We start from the raw sequence: 18,537 nt of genomic DNA, 5'->3' as shown, positions 1-18,537 counted from the left end.
ATGTCTTAGTTCAATGTCTTCATTTTTACTGGGTGCTGGGAAGGACAAAGAGAAATGAAAAGAAAATACAGGCCACAGGGAGCCAGCACGAAGCTTTTCCCGCACTCAGGGCACTCACAGGGATTCTCTCAGTGAAGTCTCCGTTGGTGCTTGGTCAAGGTAGATCTCTCTGAGAAGTTCTTGCCACACTCAGGACACTCATAGGGTCTCTCCCCCGTGTGGATGCGCCGGTGGGTGACGAGGGTGGAGTTTCTCTTGAATCCCTTCCCGCAGTCACGGCAGGAAAAGGGCCTCTCATCCCAGTGAGTGCGATAGTGCCTCAGAAGGTTCGAGCTGCTCTCAAACCTCTTCCTGCATTTATCACACTCGTAGGGCCTCTCCCCAGTGTGGCTCCTCTGGTGGAAAGTCAGGTGTGAACTGCGGCTGAATCTCTTCCCACACTCCCCACACTCATAGGGCTTCTCCCCAGTGTGGATCCTCTGGTGCTCAGTCAGGTTTGAGTTCTGTCTGAATCTCTTCCCACACTCCCCACACTTGTAGGGCCGTTCCCCTGTGTGGATTCTCCAGTGCCTAATCAGTTTGCATCTCCTCTTGAAGCCCTTGCCACATTCCGAGCATTTGTGGGGTTTCTCCCCATGGTGAAGCTGCTCACGCAGCCCCAGCTCCGAGCTCCGGCCGCCTCCCCGGCCCGGGCTGGCTCTTTCCTGCTGGGATCCCCGGGCTGTGCGTTTGCAGCCCCTCCTGCTGCGGGATCTGCGGGGCTTTTCCTCCCCGTTGCATTCCTGCGCCGTGGAGCCGCTGCAAACGGCCTCTTGCCCGAGGCTGTGCCGCGGGGATTTGTCCTCCCTGCTGTCCGTGCTCAGCTCCTTGTCTGGGGGAGGAAGGACAAGGACAGGATGGGATTTGCCTCCGTGCCAGAGGGAAGGGCAAGGAGATCCCCCCAGGGCTGTGCTGCAGCCGGGGCCGTGCTGGGCTGGGAGATGGAGCAGGACACAGGGGGAAAGGGGCACTGACTTCCTCCTCACCTGCCTGTGGCTCCCGGGACATCTTCCTCTTCCTCAAGGCCTCTTCCTCTTCCTCAATGCAGCTGAGGGTTGGGAAATCCTGGTTTGGGGTGGAAAAACAAGGGCTGAGCGCGTTGGGTTTGATGGTGGCGCTGCCCAAGGGCAGCTGGAGCAGTCAGCGCCCCTTTCAGCCTCGGGGGCCCGGAGCCCGCTCAGCACCAACCTCCCGCACCCCTCCAGGCTGCCGGGGGTCCCCCGGCTCCGGGATCGCCCCTCTGCGCTCTCCCCGCTCCGGGGCTCGGCTTTGGGCTCCTGCAAGATCCAAACATCCCCTGAACCGCAAAGTGAAACCCTCCCGGAGCCCCCCATGATGGATTTGGGGCGAGCTCCCCCTCCCCCCTCACCTGCGGGTTCTTGGGGGGGCGATTCTGCCGCTCCCGGGGGACGCTGCGGTCTGTGCGGGCGTGCGGGAGAAGCGCGTGGTTCCAAAATCGCTCCTCCTCTTCCTGCCGCTCTTCCTGTGTCCCTCCTCTTCCTCCCGCTGCTTCTCTTCCGTCTCTTCCCGCTCCTCCTCTTCCTCCCGCTCCTCATGCCTCTCCAATGTGCAGCCAGAGCCGCTGGAACTGGGGTGCCCAACGCCCTGAGCAACCCCCAGGTCCCTCCCAGGACCCCTCAAATCCCTGGAACCGAGCATCCCCCGCATCCCCTGGAAGATCCCCCCGTGTCCCCAAGCAGGTCGTTATTTAACATCTCTATTTTTACCCTGGTTTTGGGTGTTTGGGAAGGACAAAGAGAAATGCAAAGAAAATCCAGGCCACGGGGAGGATGTGGAGCCCCCAGCCAGGTGTCTTCCCAACACGGATCAGCAGCACCAGGGCTCAGGGGGGCTCTGCCCACCGGGGGTCCCTGGGGATCATCCAGCGCGGATCCTGCCATGGGGATGGAGCTGCAGCAGGGCACTGTCTTGGTTTGACAGACAGGTGTCTGCTGAGGAGCTCTGGAGCTTCTCTTGAAACGGAAAATGTAAACTCCCTCCCTCTAAATTAATATGACTTGGAAATTAAGGAGCTCCCTGGCAAAGATATGGGATTTAGAGTAGCAGTTTTTCACTGGGAAAATGAAAATAAAAGTCTATTAATATAAAGAGCAAAACACTGGCAAGGTCAGAATGCAACCTGTAACCCTGTTGCTCAGGGTGTTGATTACAGTCTGAATAATGGTACCTGTAGTTTTCTTGGAGGGACAGATGTGGTTTTGTTGAAGCAATGATTTTGGAGAAGGGTGTAGTTACTTTTTTAACATCTTGTGGTGATGATGAAGAGCCAGGTCTTCTTCTGGGAATTTAGTGGGAAAGGCTGCTCTGATGTTTCAAATTTCAGAAAGAATTACTTGGCTTTTCTCCTTGCCTGTGGCATCTCCCATAAGGTATAACTCCTTGTGGGGAGGAGTTCTGAGGGATGGGTCATGGAAGAGATAAGGAGCCCTGCTCCACCTGGTTTCAGCAGATGCTGATAGAATGTATACTTCTGCTTGCATTTTGCATTGCAACTTAAGACATTATCTACTCCTTATTCTATTACCATCTGCATCATACCTTAATTAACCTTAATTAATTAAAGAATTAACCTTCTTAAAACTCGGCTATATATTTCCATCCACAGTTAAAGTTTACACACAGTTCTTACTTAAGATTAGGTTTTTGTGTGGTACTCACTGGGTTTCTTTATCTTTGTGCATTACCTACTAAGTGTAACTAGGTTTTTGAGCAAAAACAATTGTATGGATGGGTTTGCCTTTGCTTGAGGTGGGCCTAATCTAAACAGTCTTAAAATACCTTTTATGTGTACTACAGGGACTTTATCCCCATCCACTGTGTGCAAGGCTTCAGACTGGGCAGGACTTGCTTGAGTGATGGACTCTCAGGTGTTGACTATTTAGGTGGCTTTTGTTAAGTTCATTTCTCAGTTTTTGGATGTTTCCCTGCCAAGTGCCTTTAGGGTAATTTTAAGTAGTCTGTTGTACAGTTCAACTTTCCTGGCAGCTGGTGTGTGATAAGGGATATGATCTATTTATTCAATATCCTGGTTTTTGGCTGAGGTGTTTCTAAGGCTGTTCTTGAAATGGGTCCTGTTGTCTGACGATTCTCTCAGGGGTGCTGTGTCTTTATAGGACTTGCTTTGTTGGGCTTCTGACGGTGTTTTGAGTAGTAGTGTGAGGTACAGGGTGGGTTTCTAATGATCTAGTGGTGGCTTCTACAATTGTGATCAGGTAGCACTTGCCTTGGGGGGTTTGAGGCAGTGTGATGTAGTTCATTTGCTGGGCTTCTTTATACTTATATTTGGAATACTGCCCCCCATATTAGAGAGGCTTTATCGGCTTGGCTTCCTTGATTTTAGCACATGTCTTACAGTTATGGATAACTTGAGAAGTGCCATTTATAGTTAAATCTGCTTTTCAGTTTTTTGCCTACTTATAGGTGGCATTTTTGCCTTGATGGCTTGAGGCAGTATGGGCCTATTGAGCTAGGAACAACTCTCCCTTATGTTGCTAATTTCAATCTATTTGTGACATCTCTATTTTTGCAGCTTGATCTACTTGCTCCTTGTTTTAGTGTTCTTTATTAGCCTGACTTTTGGGGACGTGGCTGTCTACATGATGGACTTTTACAGAGAGTTTGTCTCAGTGGCAATGTTTTTGCACTCATCAGCAGCCTCAATTAGTTTTCCTTTATGTTGCTAGCTGGCCTTTTTTCACCTTTCTAGCTAACTCCACAGAGCATTGGTTACTATATATGATTCAGTACAAAGATAGAGGTTTGGCCAGTTCTCTCTGGTCTGGGTGAAGGTTTGTTGCTGTTCAGGGCCACAGCTGGAATTTTTCTTCTTAGGGTGACCAGGTAGAGAGGGCTCACAATGTGGCTGCACTCAGGAATGCATTCTCTAAAAACCTATGGCCCCTAGGAAAGCTTGTGTTTCCTTCTTGCTTGGTGGTGGAGACACTGTGATGATCTCATTGATCATTTCAGTGGGGATCTGGCTCTGTCCATCTTGCCACTCTGCTCCCAGGAACTGGATCTCTCAGGCAGATCCCTTGACTTTGCTCTTCTCGATGGTGAAACCTCCTTCCAGCAGAATCTGGATGATCCTCTCTCCTCTCTCAAATACTTTTATTGCCCTGTTCCTCCACACAATGATGTTATTGATGTATTGCAGATGTTTTGGAGCTTTACCCTTTTCCAGTGCAGCCTGGATCAGCCCATGGCAGATGGTGGGGCTGTGTTTCCACCCCTGGGGCAGTCGGTTCCAGGTGTACTGCACATTCCTCCAGGTGAAAGCAAACTGAGGCCTGCACTCTGCTGCCAAAGGAATGGAGAAAAATGCATTGGCAATGTCAATGGAGCCACTTTGCTGCCTTGGGCTCCAGCTCCTCCTGGAGATCCAGCGTGTCCGGCACGGCAGCGCTCAGCACTGGAGAATCAACGACTGGGAGAGAGAGGGGGTCTACTGACTGCTGATCAGAATCCAAATTTACTCTCAGCTACATGTGCTTATATACCATTTTTAGGAAACCTGGTAAGTTTTTTACCAAATTGATTGGGTTAAACATCACACAGACAAGCTTACACATTTTGCAACATTTCTACTTGATTCATTCTTCTTTCCTGTCACCAGTCTTGATCCAATCTTCATGGAGTCTTCAAAGCTCTGTTTGCTCTTGCCAAGGCATCTTGGTTATCAAGCTGCTTATGCTAATTAAATCCACAGCACTCTGTCTTAGCTCCCACAGTGCAGTGTTTGGTGCTGTGCCATCCCCAGGGCAGTGTCCCAGGGCAGCTCTCAGTGTCCCCAGCAGGTCACGCTGTCCAGTGCAGCCGTGCCAGCGGTCACTGCGCACTCGGGGCAGGCTGGGCTGGACGGGGCTCGGGGCAGAAACGCCGCCCCCGGGACTGGGGTCTCCCCCTGCCTCTGGGCCCAGCCCCTGGTGGCAGCGCCTTGGGCAGGGCACGGGGCTGCTGCTGGCCCAGGGGGACAGGCCTTGCCCCCTGCCAGCTGCCTGGGCCCCTCTCATGCCTGTCCCACATCACTGGGGCTCCTGTCCCTGCTGCTCCCCAACACCTTCACTGCCCCCATCAAAGCCCCACTCAACCTCTGCACTGTGACCTCTGGAAAGAAATAAAGGAAGAATGAGAGAAAGGAAGTGTTGTCAGTTGACCCTACCTGGATTCCAGGCACCCACCAGAGCTGCTCTCTCACTCCCCTCCAGAGATGGACCAGAGATGGAAAACAAAATGACGGTTTCATGGGTTGAAATAAGGACTGGGACAGATCACTCAGCCAATGCCATCATGGGAAAAACAGGTTCATAATTAAAAATATTAATTTAATTTCTTCCTCTCCAAATCAGAGCAGGATACTGAGATGTAAAAGCTAGATTTCAAAACACCTTCTGCCCATCCCTCCTTCCTTCTCAGCCCTACCTCCTGCCCCAGTGAGTGCAGGGATACAGGGAATGGGGGTTCTGCTCAGTTCATGTGTTGTTTCTCCTGCTGCTTGGGGAGAGGAGTCGTTCCCCTGCTGCACCAAGGGGTCCCTCCCAGAGACGCTTCTTCATGAACTTGTCCAAGGTGAGTTCATCTCACAGACAGCAGTTCTTCACTAACTGCTCCACCGTGGGTCACACTTGCATGGGCTCACAAGTCCTGCCAGGACCCTGCTCCAGCGTGGGCTCCTCTCTGCACGGGTTTGCAGGTCCCTGCCAGGTCCCTGCTCCAGCACAGGTTTCTCATGGGGTCCCAGTCTCCTCTCAGGCATCCCCCTGCTCCGGCACGGGCTCCTCCAGGCGCTGCAGGTGCATCTCTGCACTCCGTGCCCTCCATGGGCTGCAGGGGCCCGGCTGCCTCAGCACAGGCTGCACCACGGAATGTCAGGGCAATCAGCTCCAGCCCCTGGTGCAGCTCCTGCCCCTCCTCCTGCCCTGCCCTGCCTGTGTGCACACTTATTCCTCTCTCATGTTTTCACCCTGCCCTTCCCTAGCCACAGTTACAGCTAAACGATAATCGATTTTCTTTTTCTTCATTCTGTTATCCCAAAGGTGTTACCACCATTTCTAACTGGCCCAGCCTTGGCCAGCTCTGGTCCATCCTGGAGCTGGCTGGTGCTGACTCTGCAGGACATGGAGGAGCAGCTGCTTCCAGCAGCCTCTCACAGAAGGGGCTCCAGGAGCCTGGCTATGCAAACCTAGTATACGTGTGGAAGGGTTTGTATTAAAATTATTATTTCTTTAATTATTTTTATTTATATTTAATGAAAACCTTTCTGTTTCTACAGGTGGGCTGTAGAAAGTCTTCTGCAAGAATGAATGTCAAGCTGATGTATGAGTCTATACAGTTTGGATTAAACCCCCGAAGTATTTACAAGTACTGTGAATTTGTTAGGGGTTTTTTGGGAGGGCACTGCTCTTATATGTAATTTTTTTTTAGTCTCGCATCTCAACTGGCTAATTTAGCATTGGTTGGACTATGAGAAAGAGAAAAGAATAAGCAAAAAGGACTAATGATGTGTTGTGTTGACACTGCTTTCTCCAGGTGGACACGTTGGACAATGATACTTATGCGTTAGATCTGCGGTTCAGTATCCGTGAGACCGTGTGCACCAAAGCTTCGGGGAGAGACCCCTTCACCTGTGACTGCAGAACTGGGCCTTTGGTGGTGAGTGCCCCTGCTAGGAATGGGAAGCCTCCCCTCCCTCTGTGCAGCATCTTCTCAGGATGCTGCTGGTGCTGGGAAATGAGGAATGTCTGGCTGCTTTTGACACAACCTGCAGCATGGAGTGGGTGTCGGGTGGGAAGGGTCAGTGGTGGGAAACTGTTTTGCCTGCTCAATAGGGAGGGCAGCTGAAAAGAGAATTTGTGTCTGGAAGCAGTGTGTAGTGAATGTATGTGTGCTTTTGGGGCCAAGTCCTAGAAGGAATAGCTTGTTCTCTAAGGTAAGAGGGTAGAAGAGCTGGCATTTCACTTGCTTTTACCTATCTGCATAAAGGATTATCTTCCCGTGCTGTGCAGATACCCTCCTCTGTGCTGACAGTGCTGATCTCTTTCTGATTTTTCACTCTCAGCCTGAAGTAAAAAGGCTCTTGATACAGCTCTTGCTCCCCTCTGAGTCCTAATTCACCAGTTTTGGTGGAAATACTTTTGGTGGAAATATTTTGAGTCTGGACTTCTCTGTTACTTGTGCCAAATCACCTCTCTGCTCAGGCGTGTATGTAGGTGGCACCACACAGAATTGTTGGTTATTGCTTTGCAATTTTCCTTTAAAAACATCACTGTTGGCTACTACAGTGTTATCCCTGTATCCTAAACTGACACCATCCCCCTCTTGTTCTTGGGGCAGTATGTCCATGTGAGGATGTGTTTTCCAAACTTGAATGCAGGTTTTGCTGCAGTTTTTTGTCAGATTGCAGAGATAATACCTTTAAGGGTAGTTTAACTTCCAGAGCTGGAGTTGCCATTGGCATAGCCCTGCACTGTCCTTCTCATTGTGCTGAGCAGTGAAAAGGATGTGGAGGTTTTCTCCTGCCCCGAGCAGGCTCAGAGGTTTGTACAACAAACACGTAGTTGTGGAGCAGTAGCGTGTGTGTAGTCGTGTGTAATCGTTCTTGGGTTTCTTTCTCTTGGATTTGTTTTTTAAACCCTTCTGCAGGGTCCCACCATCAATGACACTCCCGTGAGAGGATTTATATAGGATGTTTGGTTTGTGAGATTGGCCCTGTCCAAAGGTAAGAAAGCCTTTCAAAAGCTGAAGGAGGAATTGAAAAGAGCACCTGCTCTGGGCCTGCCAGATGTCTTGGAACCGTTTTAGCTTTTCTATTTTGAGAGGCAAGGGATGGCTTTAGGAGCACTGGCTCAAACAATTGCCCATACAAGAAAAGAGCAGCACACTTTTCAAAACAACTGGGTGAGGTCAGTAGGGGATGGTCTGACTGTCTGCGAGCAGTTGCTGCTCTTGTTTCAAACGCCCAGGAAGCCTGGAAATTCACTCTAGGTCAACAAATAACTGTGTTTGTCTCACATTCAGTGGCAGCAATTCTTGAGCAAAAGGGTGGGCATTGGCTTTCACTCTCAGCATTCCTTAAATACCTTGCAGTTTTGGTGAAGGAACATGGAATTAGAAAACTAAACTCTTCTCTAGTTAATCCAACAGCCATTCCTGGCTACTTATCAGAGAGACAAGGAACATTTGTATCATAAAAATCAAAACCATTAAGTCCATTTTATACCAGCAACCCAGATCTTAAAGAAACCTCCATTTCAGGAGCAGAATTTCAGTATACTGATGGGAGTGGCTTTGTAAGATGAACCAAAATCAGGATGTACGATTAGCACTGAGCAATAGGGGATAGAAGCCCTACCTCTACGAGTCAGCTCAGAAGGCAGAGAAAATCAGTTTAACCTGTGCCCTCTGACCAGCCTGAGGAAAAAGCATCAAGTGATGAACAGTTTCCAAGTATGCCTTCAGAGTAATACATGCCTATGAATGCATTCAGAAAGAAAAGGGACTATTGACAGCTCAAGGAAAGCAGATAAAGTATTCTGAGGAAATCTGAAAATTGTCGGAGGCAGTACTTCTACCTCAAGAGGTTGCAATTATGTAAACCAAAGGATATCAGAAAGGAGAAATAGACCCCAAAAGACCTAACAAGTTGGCTGACCAGGCTGCAAAAGAGTAGCAGAACAAAGCCATGCTAAGATTCAGGCAGTAATTCCCAAAGGTAAGGAACAATAGGACAATGATATATATTGTATACTCAGAAAGATGTAGAACTAGCAAAGAATTTGTGAGCAGAACAAAACCATAATGTTTTTGGAACACCTCAGGGAGAGATAGTTATGACTGAAAGAGCATTATGAAAATTAATTGAAGATGACATAATCGTATGCACTGGGAAGGCGATGCCTTACATAATTATTTGATAAGGACAATAGTAAGATGCAAGCTGTACTCTAGTGTAAAGCAGGTAACCCAAGGCTGTGAAACAACATCTCAGAACCAATCCACAGACTAGGACTAGCGTTGAGCTTGGCACAATAGACAAGGGACAATATCCTGGACTACACTGGCAAAATGACTGTTATGGGTTATGTTTTGACTAGCTCCTCTCCCTACCCCCCACCATGGAGCTGCCAGCCCCTCCCCCGGGCTGTTTTATCTAGCCGGGTGTTTTTCGGCTTTTGGGGCTTTTTGCTGCTGCTCGCTGCTGCTTCTGCTGCCCCCCTCCCCTCCGCTGCTCAGCTGCTTTTCCCCCGGCTGCCTAAACTGCCCCTCTCCCTTTCCCCCCCCCCCCCCCATCCCTAAGATTTGCACCGGCTCCAGAGGAAACGGATCTGAACTTTGGAGACCACCTCTGGAAGTCTGCCAAAGAAGCTCTGCTGCCCTTCCCGGCGAAGATCTGCCGAGTTCATCTCAATCTGGGTCTGTGCTGGGAAGTGTTTCTTTTGTATTTTGTTAATAAAAAGTTTTTTCCACTTTCCCCTGAAGAAAATTCTTTCCAAGCTTGGTGAAGGAAGGAATTGTAAGGGGGGGAGGGGGTCCTTTGGAGGTCTTTTTCCTAAAATTTGTCCCAAACTTGGACAATGTCTTTTCTGAATTGCCAAGAAAAGGGTGGTATAAATACCTTTCAGTATTAACTGATAGCTTCTCACTGTGACCTGAGGCATTCCCAACTCAAACAAATAAAGGCAAAGAAGACATCAACATTTTGTTAAACAACCTAATGCCCCAGTTCAGAGTGCTCTTAGACATCTCCTCCCATAGAGTACCACATTTCCTAGCAAGTATTGCACAGCAATTCTGCAACAGTCTCTAAATCAACTGGCACCTACACATGCTGTAGTATTCCAGGTCAAGCAACCATCACCAAAGAAGAATTATAACCCAACCCTAAACCTTGGGAGGCATTTGTTAAAGTTGTGGTGATTCCCCCCAAAAAAGGTTCCAAAGAGTTATAGGATTGCCTATGTTAATGCCTCATGCATATTCCTAACCCTCATTTCCCAGCTAATTATCACCACTCCCAGTTCCTAGAATGTTCTCCCTTTCTTGTATACCCACTGGCCCTCAGTTGGCGCAGTGTTCCACCCAGCCTATCCCACTGGACCCTACCTTCCCTTACTCCACCTCTGCACCACTTTCCCCTATACCCATTGGACCCTAACCTCAACTCCACCCCCTCTCTTGCCCCATAGTTACACCCTGAGCCTCCCTCTATCTCTGTTTTTGACCACCGGCTCCTGAAGAGACCTTGTTCCCTTGGTCACGTGTGTTCGGATTTTTGGGCCTTGTCCCACATTTATTTTCATTATTATTAAAGTGTTTTAGGTTGCTGAATCATGGTCGCCGTACTGCTCTTCTTTAATTTTTGCCACTTTTGCCCTGATATCTGCAAACCCTAAAAAGTATTGCCAAGGACCACCCTCACCCCTGATAATTCTGTATTGGTCCCAGGCCAGCAGGCGGGTGGAAAAGATGAATTATCCAATACAACAACAGACAGTCAAAACTGGACAAGAGGCCAACACACCTTGGCCCCTGGCCCTACCTTTGGCTTTATTACGGATTTGAGTATGGCCAAGAACAGAAGAAAAGCTGAATGCCTTTGAAATACTACATAGAATACCAGATAAGCGTAACTATGAAGAGGAAGATACTGTACAAGTTGGGGAGGGGTATCTCCAGGACTGTGTTGTCCAACTAACACAACAGCTGCATCAAGGTAATCAAGAGATTTCGAGCACATGAGCAAGAGGGTGCTCCTCTCCACAAATCCAGCCTGGAGACCAGATACATGTAAAATCCCCGAGGGAAACTGCCTTTTGCCAAAATGGAAAGAACTCTATTAGTACTTTTAATCACTTATACAGCCTTTAAAGCTTAAAGCGTTAACCTCTTGGATACCTAATTCCAGAATCAAAAGACTTCTGCAAAAGGCAAGTGGAGTCCAAAAGTAGACCTCAGAAAGAGCAGGAGAAACCAACATGTGTTTCATATGGTCATCGTCTTCCTGATATTTCTAATTGGAATGCAAGCCACAGTAGATGACTGTCACTACCATCAAGATCTCCTTGGCTTGCAAGATCCTGGTGGAGGGAAACACTCAAAAATATCCAGGACCTAATGGGCTGAAAGGGGCTGAAAAGGTAAAACCACTTTATGCCGTTTTAAGGATTAGTAACAAGCAGTTGAAGATTGAGGAAAACCTGACTCCATGCCTGCCTTCGTTGTCCCACCTGAGAGTAACATCCCTATGGCCTGTAAATTTGAAACTCACAAACGTTTTGTAGAGATTACTACAGTGACCATGCACATCTGTGACCTTCCTAAAGAACAGTGTGTGTATTCATTTTCGAGTGATTCCTATCAGGATTTTTGCACTATGCAAATTAAAATGGGACACTATAACCTAGTGCAAGATAGTCCCCTTCTTCTGTGACACATAGGAGAGAAGACCATCAGCATGTAGATAGAGTAACTGGGCCCACCAGGAATCCCACCCAACAAATCTTGTTTCCAACAGCCAAATCCTGTGCAAGTACAAGAATAAATTGTACTGGTCGTGCACTTAGAACATAGAACAGATCTCATGGAGGATGTGATTTTTGAGAATTGAATTTCACTCTTGGGATATTCCAGGTCATCAGGAATATTAACCAATCAAGTTGGAGGGGTAGCCAGGAACATATTGTGCCCAATTCTGTGACCATGTGTCGGTGACCCAGATATGCATGGAATCCTGAGAGCACAACTACGTCCTTTTATGGCCTGAATTAATAATCAGCCAAGGAAGCCTCTCCCTGACATCCCATACCTGGGCCCCAAGTTGACATATGGGGCCCTCTGTTCCCCTCAGAAGGGACTCACCTACTACCACTACTCTTCTCTTCTTTTTGGGGTCGGAGGTGGTGATCTGTCTAACAGGTGCACTGTAATTGGGCCCACTGGGCAGATCATTTTCTTCTACTCTGTCTGGCAGGCTCTCTAAATCCAGGGCTTCACACCTATGCTGGAGTGGCACCTGGCAAGGTGATGGGGGCCAGGAGGTGTGGGAGCCCAGGGCATACCCCTGGCCTCTTTGGGGGTCTCAAAACCCCCCTGGCAAGGGTCTCAAAGGCTCCTGAGTGAGACCCTGGTGTCACAGGTGCTGAATTTAAGTTTAGGTGCTAGAAGTAAGAATGCAGATTTAAAGCTTAAAGCAGAGACATGTTAAGTAGAAAAAAGTTTAGTTAATACAGATTAAGATTTAGAAAGAGTAAAGCAGGTATAAAGGTGACAAACTAGCCTTAAGAATAGATCTATGTGGTAGAATGAGATTGGCTTAGAAAGGTCACACTGCAATTAGATGAAATTTCTTAGTATTGGAATAGAAACATAAATCACCTTGTTGGCAGTGTTTTATGTTAATAAGTCCTTAAAAGATCTTGTAGCCATAAGTCTTGTGACTTCTGGCCACACTTTCAATACCTGTTCCAACAACTCATGTTTTCTGTAGAAGATAAGAAAGTAAATGGCACTTTCTAAGCAACCAGAAGTCTCGTCCTTCGGCCTAGTTCAGAATGAGAAAGAATCCCTGAGGAACGTGATAAAGGGGGAGTAAAAAGCCCACACTCACCAACCAACAGAAACACAACAAACAAACTAGAAACCCCAATAGCAGCAGGAAACCTGCAACCCTGCCTGCTTGCCCTGCCTGCACAAACTGCTTTCAGAACAGGCACTCCAGCTCCAGCTCGTGTTCCCCCAAGTGTGTTCCCAGGTGCAGGTTCAGATGTGCAGCCCCAGGCCCTCTGCAAACACAAGCTGCCCGCTGCCTCTTCACTGCCTACACTCCTGCCAGCGGTCACGGCAGCAAAACCAGGCTGTTCCCAGCCAGAGACCAGGCCCTGCTCCTGCAGGATGCTCTTGCCAGCACCTTCCAGGACTCTGTGCTGGGCACGCAGCACTTTCCATGCTGGCTCTGAACAGCCTTTGGCACACAGATCGCAACTTGGCTGGCTCTGCCCCCAGCACACCCCAAGCACAAGGTGGAGGAAGCAGGGGCTGTTTTGCTGCCATGCCCAGGAGAGACTGGAAGGGTGCCCTCCCTATGGTCCCACTTGCTTGGCTTTCTGACTGGGTCTGAGGCAGGGGCTGCCATTCCTCACTTGTGGGGACCAGAACCGCACCAGGATCCCGGCACTGCCCGGCAGCACTCCGGACACTGGCACAGTCACGCGTCCAACTCTCGGGCACTGTGCTGCTGCTTCATTTGCTCTCTGGAACACCCAAAGCTCTCTGTGAAGCCCTGATGCTCTCTGGTTCTGCCCTCTTCCTGACCCTGTGCAGGGATGGAGCATTGCTGTGCTTTCAGGAAGCTATTCTTGAAACCTTCCAGCATTCCAAGCTCCTTTGCCCTCCATGAGTGCTTGTCATGGCATCCCTCCCATCTGGGTTCAGAGCATACTCAGGGTGGCTCTTCTAAAATCCAGGGGCTTCAGGGTGCTCAGCAAGACCTTGGACTCCACAGTTTTGTGGAATTGGACCGTCAGCACAGAGACCCTTCCAACCTGATCTGCCCTCGTTCCTCTATGTCTCTGCACAAAACATGGCACAGAAGAGAACGGCAGGATGGGCCTGTGAGTCCCAGGGCTCTGGATTTGTGCTGCTTTAGCTCCACAGAGATGCAGGCAAAGTGAAGATGCCAAACTGTTTACTAATGAATGGCAAAGCAAAGGGATGGAAATGAAAAAAAAGGATGGGACAGTTCTGAAGGCTGGAGGGAGGGAGCTGTCAAAAGGGACAGAGAGTGGATGGGGAAAAAAAAGGGATGGGCACAGTCTGAAGGCTGGAGGGAGGGAGCTGTCAACAAGCAGGGAGAGGGCTGAAGCCACAAGAGCTGTGGCAATCATCAGCTCTGCCTGGAGCTCCAGCTGGTCTCTGGTCTCCAGGTGGTCTTGTCTTCTGTGGCACCTGGAGGTGTTAAAGGGACACTGCTTTGTCTGAGCCATCAGGTGAATGTAGTTCTGCAGCTCTTTGCCTGAATGCAAGTTGAGTTACTGGGCTTGCATGGGAAGGGCTGTTGTCTTTACTCAGCGCTTGAAGGGCTGGAAGAGAGAGGAACAGAGCCAGTGTCAAAGCCTGGATCTGTGGGAATCCAAGGAGATCTTCCTGTCAGGGGCATTCTTCCCAGCTATTGGCATGGCCAAGAGGGGACCAACGGGATCAAGTTGCTGGCCACGAACCCCCCGCCCTCATCCCAGAAATCTCTGTGAGCTCTGCCCATGCCAGGCCTCGTTCACACAAGAAGCAAAACCCCTCCTCAGGCAGGGCAGGGATTGCAGCTCCCCCTGCTAGCCCCGCTGACAGCCCACTGCCCTCACTCACCCTCATTGAGCACCTGCAGCTCTTCCTTCTTCTCCCTCATGAGCTCCCTGGCCATCCCTGGGAACACAGACCCTGTCACGGCTCTGCCCAGTGGCACAGCTCCCTGCCAGTGGCGCTGCCAGCCCTGTGGCCACTGGGCCTCGTGGCCCGGCAGGGCTCAGCCCGGGCCCTTGCTGCACGCTGCCGCCCCAGGGCACGGCTGCGAGAGGGCGGCAGCAGCTCCGAGAGCAGCCGGGGCTCCGCGGCGCCGGGCCCGGGTGGCAGAAGCTGCCGGGGCAGCAGGCGGGGCTGGGGCTGAGCTGCGGCAGGGCGGGGAGGGAGCCCGGGCTCACCCAAAAACCAGAACGCCGCTGCTCGCAGGGGCTCCTGAGGGCTCTGCAGGTAGGGCAGGGCCTGGCGCAGGTGCTCGGCCGCTCGGCTCCTGTCCTCTGCCAGCTGCGGAGAGCGGCGGGAGCGAAGGGTCAGGGCGGGCTCCGGCCCTTTGGCAGGCGCTGCCCGCGCCCGGCCCCGGCCTCCCCTGCCCGCACAGCCCTGAGGCGCGGCCAGCAGCCGCCGGCCGGGCTCTGCAGGGGCACAGGGCCGGCTGCTGCCCGGGGAGCCGCGGTGCCGGCCCGCCCCGCAGCCCCGCCAGGCCGGGGCTCCATCGGCACCCGGCTCGGGCCCGTGCGGCCCCTGCGGGCAGCGCTGGGCAGGGCCACAGCTGCAGCCGCACACAGTGAGCGCCACGCTCAGGGGGCTTCTCCAGCCTGAGCCTGGCGTTTCCAGGTTGTCCTTACCAGGCACTCGGCCAACTTCCACAGCTGCGCTGTATTCACGAGCTGCATGAGATCCCTCCTCCTGAGGAACTTGGTCACACAAAGCAGCGCTGTCCGAGAGGCCTGGACACCAGCAGAGATGCAGAGATGTCCCCGCAGCTCAGGGCACAGGAGCCGTGTCCCTGTGCCAAGGCCTGGAGGAGGCTGCAGCCCACCAGACACCAGGGCAGGAGGCAGCTGAACCCCTCCCCTGGGGACACGGGCAGCCCACGAGTCCTCACCTCTGCCACATCCGGATTCTTATCGTGGCAGTAGATGAAGAGTGGGAGCACGCTCTGCCACACGGGTGTCTTCAGAGCTTTTCTGTCCTTTTTCATTAGTAAACCTATCATCTCTTCAAACAGAGCAATTGATCCCATCTTCACCTGTCTATCATGCTGTAGGAAAGGAAGGAAAAAAGTCCTAAGCACTAGTTCCTTCAGGCCCGCATGGGCACCAACGTTGAAATTCACGGGTCACAAAGTGTCCGGGCTGCAGTCGGTGGCCGTGGCCTGGGGCACAGAGCCTTACGTGGTCAAAGAGTGGCAGGAGCGCCTCAGCCAGCCGCAGGGCGATGGGGCTGCGTACAGGGGCACCATTGTGGAGGAACAAATATCGGAGTACAACGATGGTCATCCTGACAGTGAAGCTATTGTTTTCCTGCAGGATGTCCACAAGATTGTCAGTCAGGTTCCACAATTTTTTTGCCTGTTTGGAAGACAACTGTGTGAAAGGCCACTCTGCTGCCACAGGACCTAGAGGCCAGAGGCCTGTCCCAAACAACGCGGGCAGCTGACCCAGGAGGCAGGAGAGCTGGGATCAGCTGCCCCAGCACCCAAAGCCCAGCCATGCGCAAGCGACTGCATGCCCTAGGCTCATGCTGCTGGCAGGGCTTCAGCAGCTGCTCCCTTCTCACCATGGGGGGATTCATGGGGCCAAGCAACATGAGGCATCTGAGCGCCAGGTGACGCCTCTCCCTGCACTCGCTCTGCAGGTTCTTTGAGATGATCTCCAGGAGACTGGCCCCATATTTGGACACATCCAAGCACTCCAAGACCTGAAAGGCACAGGGCAGTGACAGGGACCTGGCCGGCAGGAGCCCAGAACCGCACAGGGCTGGGCCCAGACAGCAGCACAGGGCACAGGCACCGTCCCAGGCAGGTGTGGCTATGAGAGGCCAGAGAGCTGGGAGGCAGCTCAGGGAGACAGCGCTGGCCATCAGGCTCACCTCCACAATGAATGCCAGGGCAGCAAAATCCCAGCATGGCATCTCCATGTTGAGCAGGCTGAGCAGGTACAATGCAATCCCAGAAAACAAGGGTGTGGATGAGGAGCGCATTGCTCTGAAAGGAGGAAAAGGAAAGCAAGGTCTGAGTCAGGGGGACAAACCTCTCCCAGGACTGATTCCCAGAGGTCTGGTCTTTCCCCACCATCCTGCTGCAAGGAGACCTGAGCTATTTTGGAGGCAGCTCCTTTTGGACACCCTTCTTTCCCAGTCTTTTCCAGTCTGTTTGGCTGTGCCTCGGTGACAAGGCCCTCTGGCCCATGAGCACGGGTACTGTGTAGGGCACTCCAGACACAGAGCACAAAGAGTGGAGAGGGTGGGGTCTCACCTGACCAGCACACCCACGGCATAGTGCTGGGAGTCAGCAGACAGCAGCGTGTCCCAGCCACACTTGCGCTCCATTGCCGTCACCACATCCTCACACTGCATTCGGCAGAGCAGGGACTTCAGGGTCTCCAGTGCAAACCTGTGTGCAGAGCAAAGCTCAGGTCACGCTGGGAGCACTGGCTCCTGCCCTGGGGACATGGCAGGGACAGAAGGACTGGGATGGAAAACCTGTTGGAGCTGGCAGCAAAGCCGTGTTCTTTCTGGCATGTTTTCCACAATTTATCAACCTCCTCTGGTGTATCCAATGTGCTGAAGTACGCTTGGAAGAGCAGGTGGACAAACAGGCGGGTGAAATACAGTGTCACTATGTGTGGGATGCAGGGCTCCTGGAGGATCTTCCACATCACCACAGTTGCCTGCAAAGGACAAACACCCCAAGACAGCGCTCAGTGCTGAGGTATCCGTGTGGCAGGGCCCAAGCGTGGCAGGGAGAGGCCAGGGGAGACGCAGGGGGAGCACCGGGCCTGGTGCCCCTGAAGCTGCCCCTAGGCCAGGATTCAGCTCAGCACCTCAGGCTGGGAGATTCGGTGGGGGAAGGAGGGTGGAGAGCTTCAGGAGGGGCAGCCTTGGGGTGAGAAAAAGGCCAGTTCCAGAAACTCACAGCCAGGGAAAAGACTCTTGTTGTGTCCCCATCGGAGGTGCACGTGCTGTGCTCTGGCCAGCTCCCCAGCACATCCAGGAGTCTCAACCCGCTGCAGCTTTGCAGTCCTGGGCGAGCACAAGATTGTCTTCCACATAGCCATAGCAGCTCTGTAGGGTCAGAACTCTGTCTCAGGGCAGTCTGAGACACAGCACCGTGGCCTGGGCAGCAGCAGGGACCTGAGCTGGCTGCCAGCTCTGCCTCTGCCCATTGCCCCGCACCAGCAGCACCCAGGCAGTTTAGCCCTGTGGGGACAGGCTCCTGAGGGGCAGGGAGGGAGCATGGGGTGGGTGCTGACAAGCCAGGGCTGGGAAAGGGAGCAGCCAGAGGGCCCTGGAACTCTCTGTTGTTCAGACAGAGCTAGAACAGGCTGTACAGGGTGATGGGCTGGTGAGCCCTGAGCCCTCTGGGCAGGTGGGCCCTATACCTGTCACACGATGGGGACACACACAGGAGAGTCATCACCACATCAGTGGGCTGTGCCTCGGTGACATCCAGCAGTGACCTCTCCACCCTGTGCTCATCAGTCTCATTGGCCATGAGCCACTGGTGGATGTATCTCACTGTGGCGGGCACCTGAAAAGGCATGGGAAGACTCGGAAAGCTGCCAGAGGCAGTAATGTCCCCAACTTCCCCAGAGAAGTGCTTCCCTTCCTGCCATGCTGTTCTGCCTTCAATGACTGAGGGGGCCCAGTGACCATGGCCTGAGTGGGCACACAGTCCTGGGAGGCATGGAGCCTTGGCCACAGGCTGCTTAAGTGGTGCTGAGAAGCACAACGGTCTTTGAAGTAATCCACTATGAGTTCCTCAGAGTGACTCAGAGTGGGAGTGGTGTCAGTGTTTGTGATGCCCTGAGTCTCTCCAGTGTCAGCAATTGTCATGCCCACATCCTCAATCACTGCCATGTCAGCCTGCACCCTGTCATCACTCCTTACAGTGTCAGACTCTTCTGAGCGCTCAGGCACATCTGGGCTGACATCAGGCTTTGCCTGGAGCTCGGTCAGGCTGGAGTCAGG

General features: G+C 51.9%; 1 protein-coding gene and 2 long non-coding RNA genes across 3 annotated transcripts; all 3 read right to left on the bottom strand.

The window, feature by feature from the left end:
* Positions 1-14,748: 14,748 nt before the first annotated feature.
* LOC306816884 lies at positions 14,749-15,499 on the bottom strand. Its single transcript, XR_013777806.1, has 3 exons — positions 15,452-15,499; positions 15,192-15,293; positions 14,749-14,850 (listed from the first exon to the last, which is right to left on the bottom strand). It is a non-coding gene; the product is annotated as an uncharacterized lncRNA (long non-coding RNA).
* Positions 15,500-15,632: 133 nt separating this feature from the next.
* Positions 15,633-16,543, bottom strand: LOC306816885 (uncharacterized protein; the record flags this gene model as incomplete). The annotated part of the gene is made up of 3 exons (XM_079333326.1): positions 16,438-16,543; positions 16,126-16,266; positions 15,633-15,917 (listed from the first exon to the last, which is right to left on the bottom strand). Exons 1-3 carry the CDS (start codon positions 16,483-16,485, stop codon positions 15,633-15,635), a joined length of 474 nt encoding a protein of 157 aa, XP_079189452.1. The 5' UTR covers positions 16,486-16,543.
* A 284-nt stretch (positions 16,544-16,827) lies between these two features.
* Positions 16,828-17,563, bottom strand: LOC306816883. The gene is made up of 3 exons (XR_013777805.1): positions 17,483-17,563; positions 17,050-17,237; positions 16,828-16,960 (listed from the first exon to the last, which is right to left on the bottom strand). It is a non-coding gene; the product is annotated as an uncharacterized lncRNA (long non-coding RNA).
* Positions 17,564-18,537: the final 974 nt, after the last annotated feature.

The sequence above is a fragment of the Erithacus rubecula genome (genome assembly GCF_903797595.1).
Source record: "Erithacus rubecula genome assembly, contig: scaffold_969_arrow_ctg1, whole genome shotgun sequence".
Lineage (NCBI taxonomy): Eukaryota > Metazoa > Chordata > Aves > Passeriformes > Muscicapidae > Erithacus > Erithacus rubecula.
The sequence above is the reverse complement of the archived record's forward strand: the minus strand, read 5'-3'. Positions and strand labels throughout refer to the sequence as shown.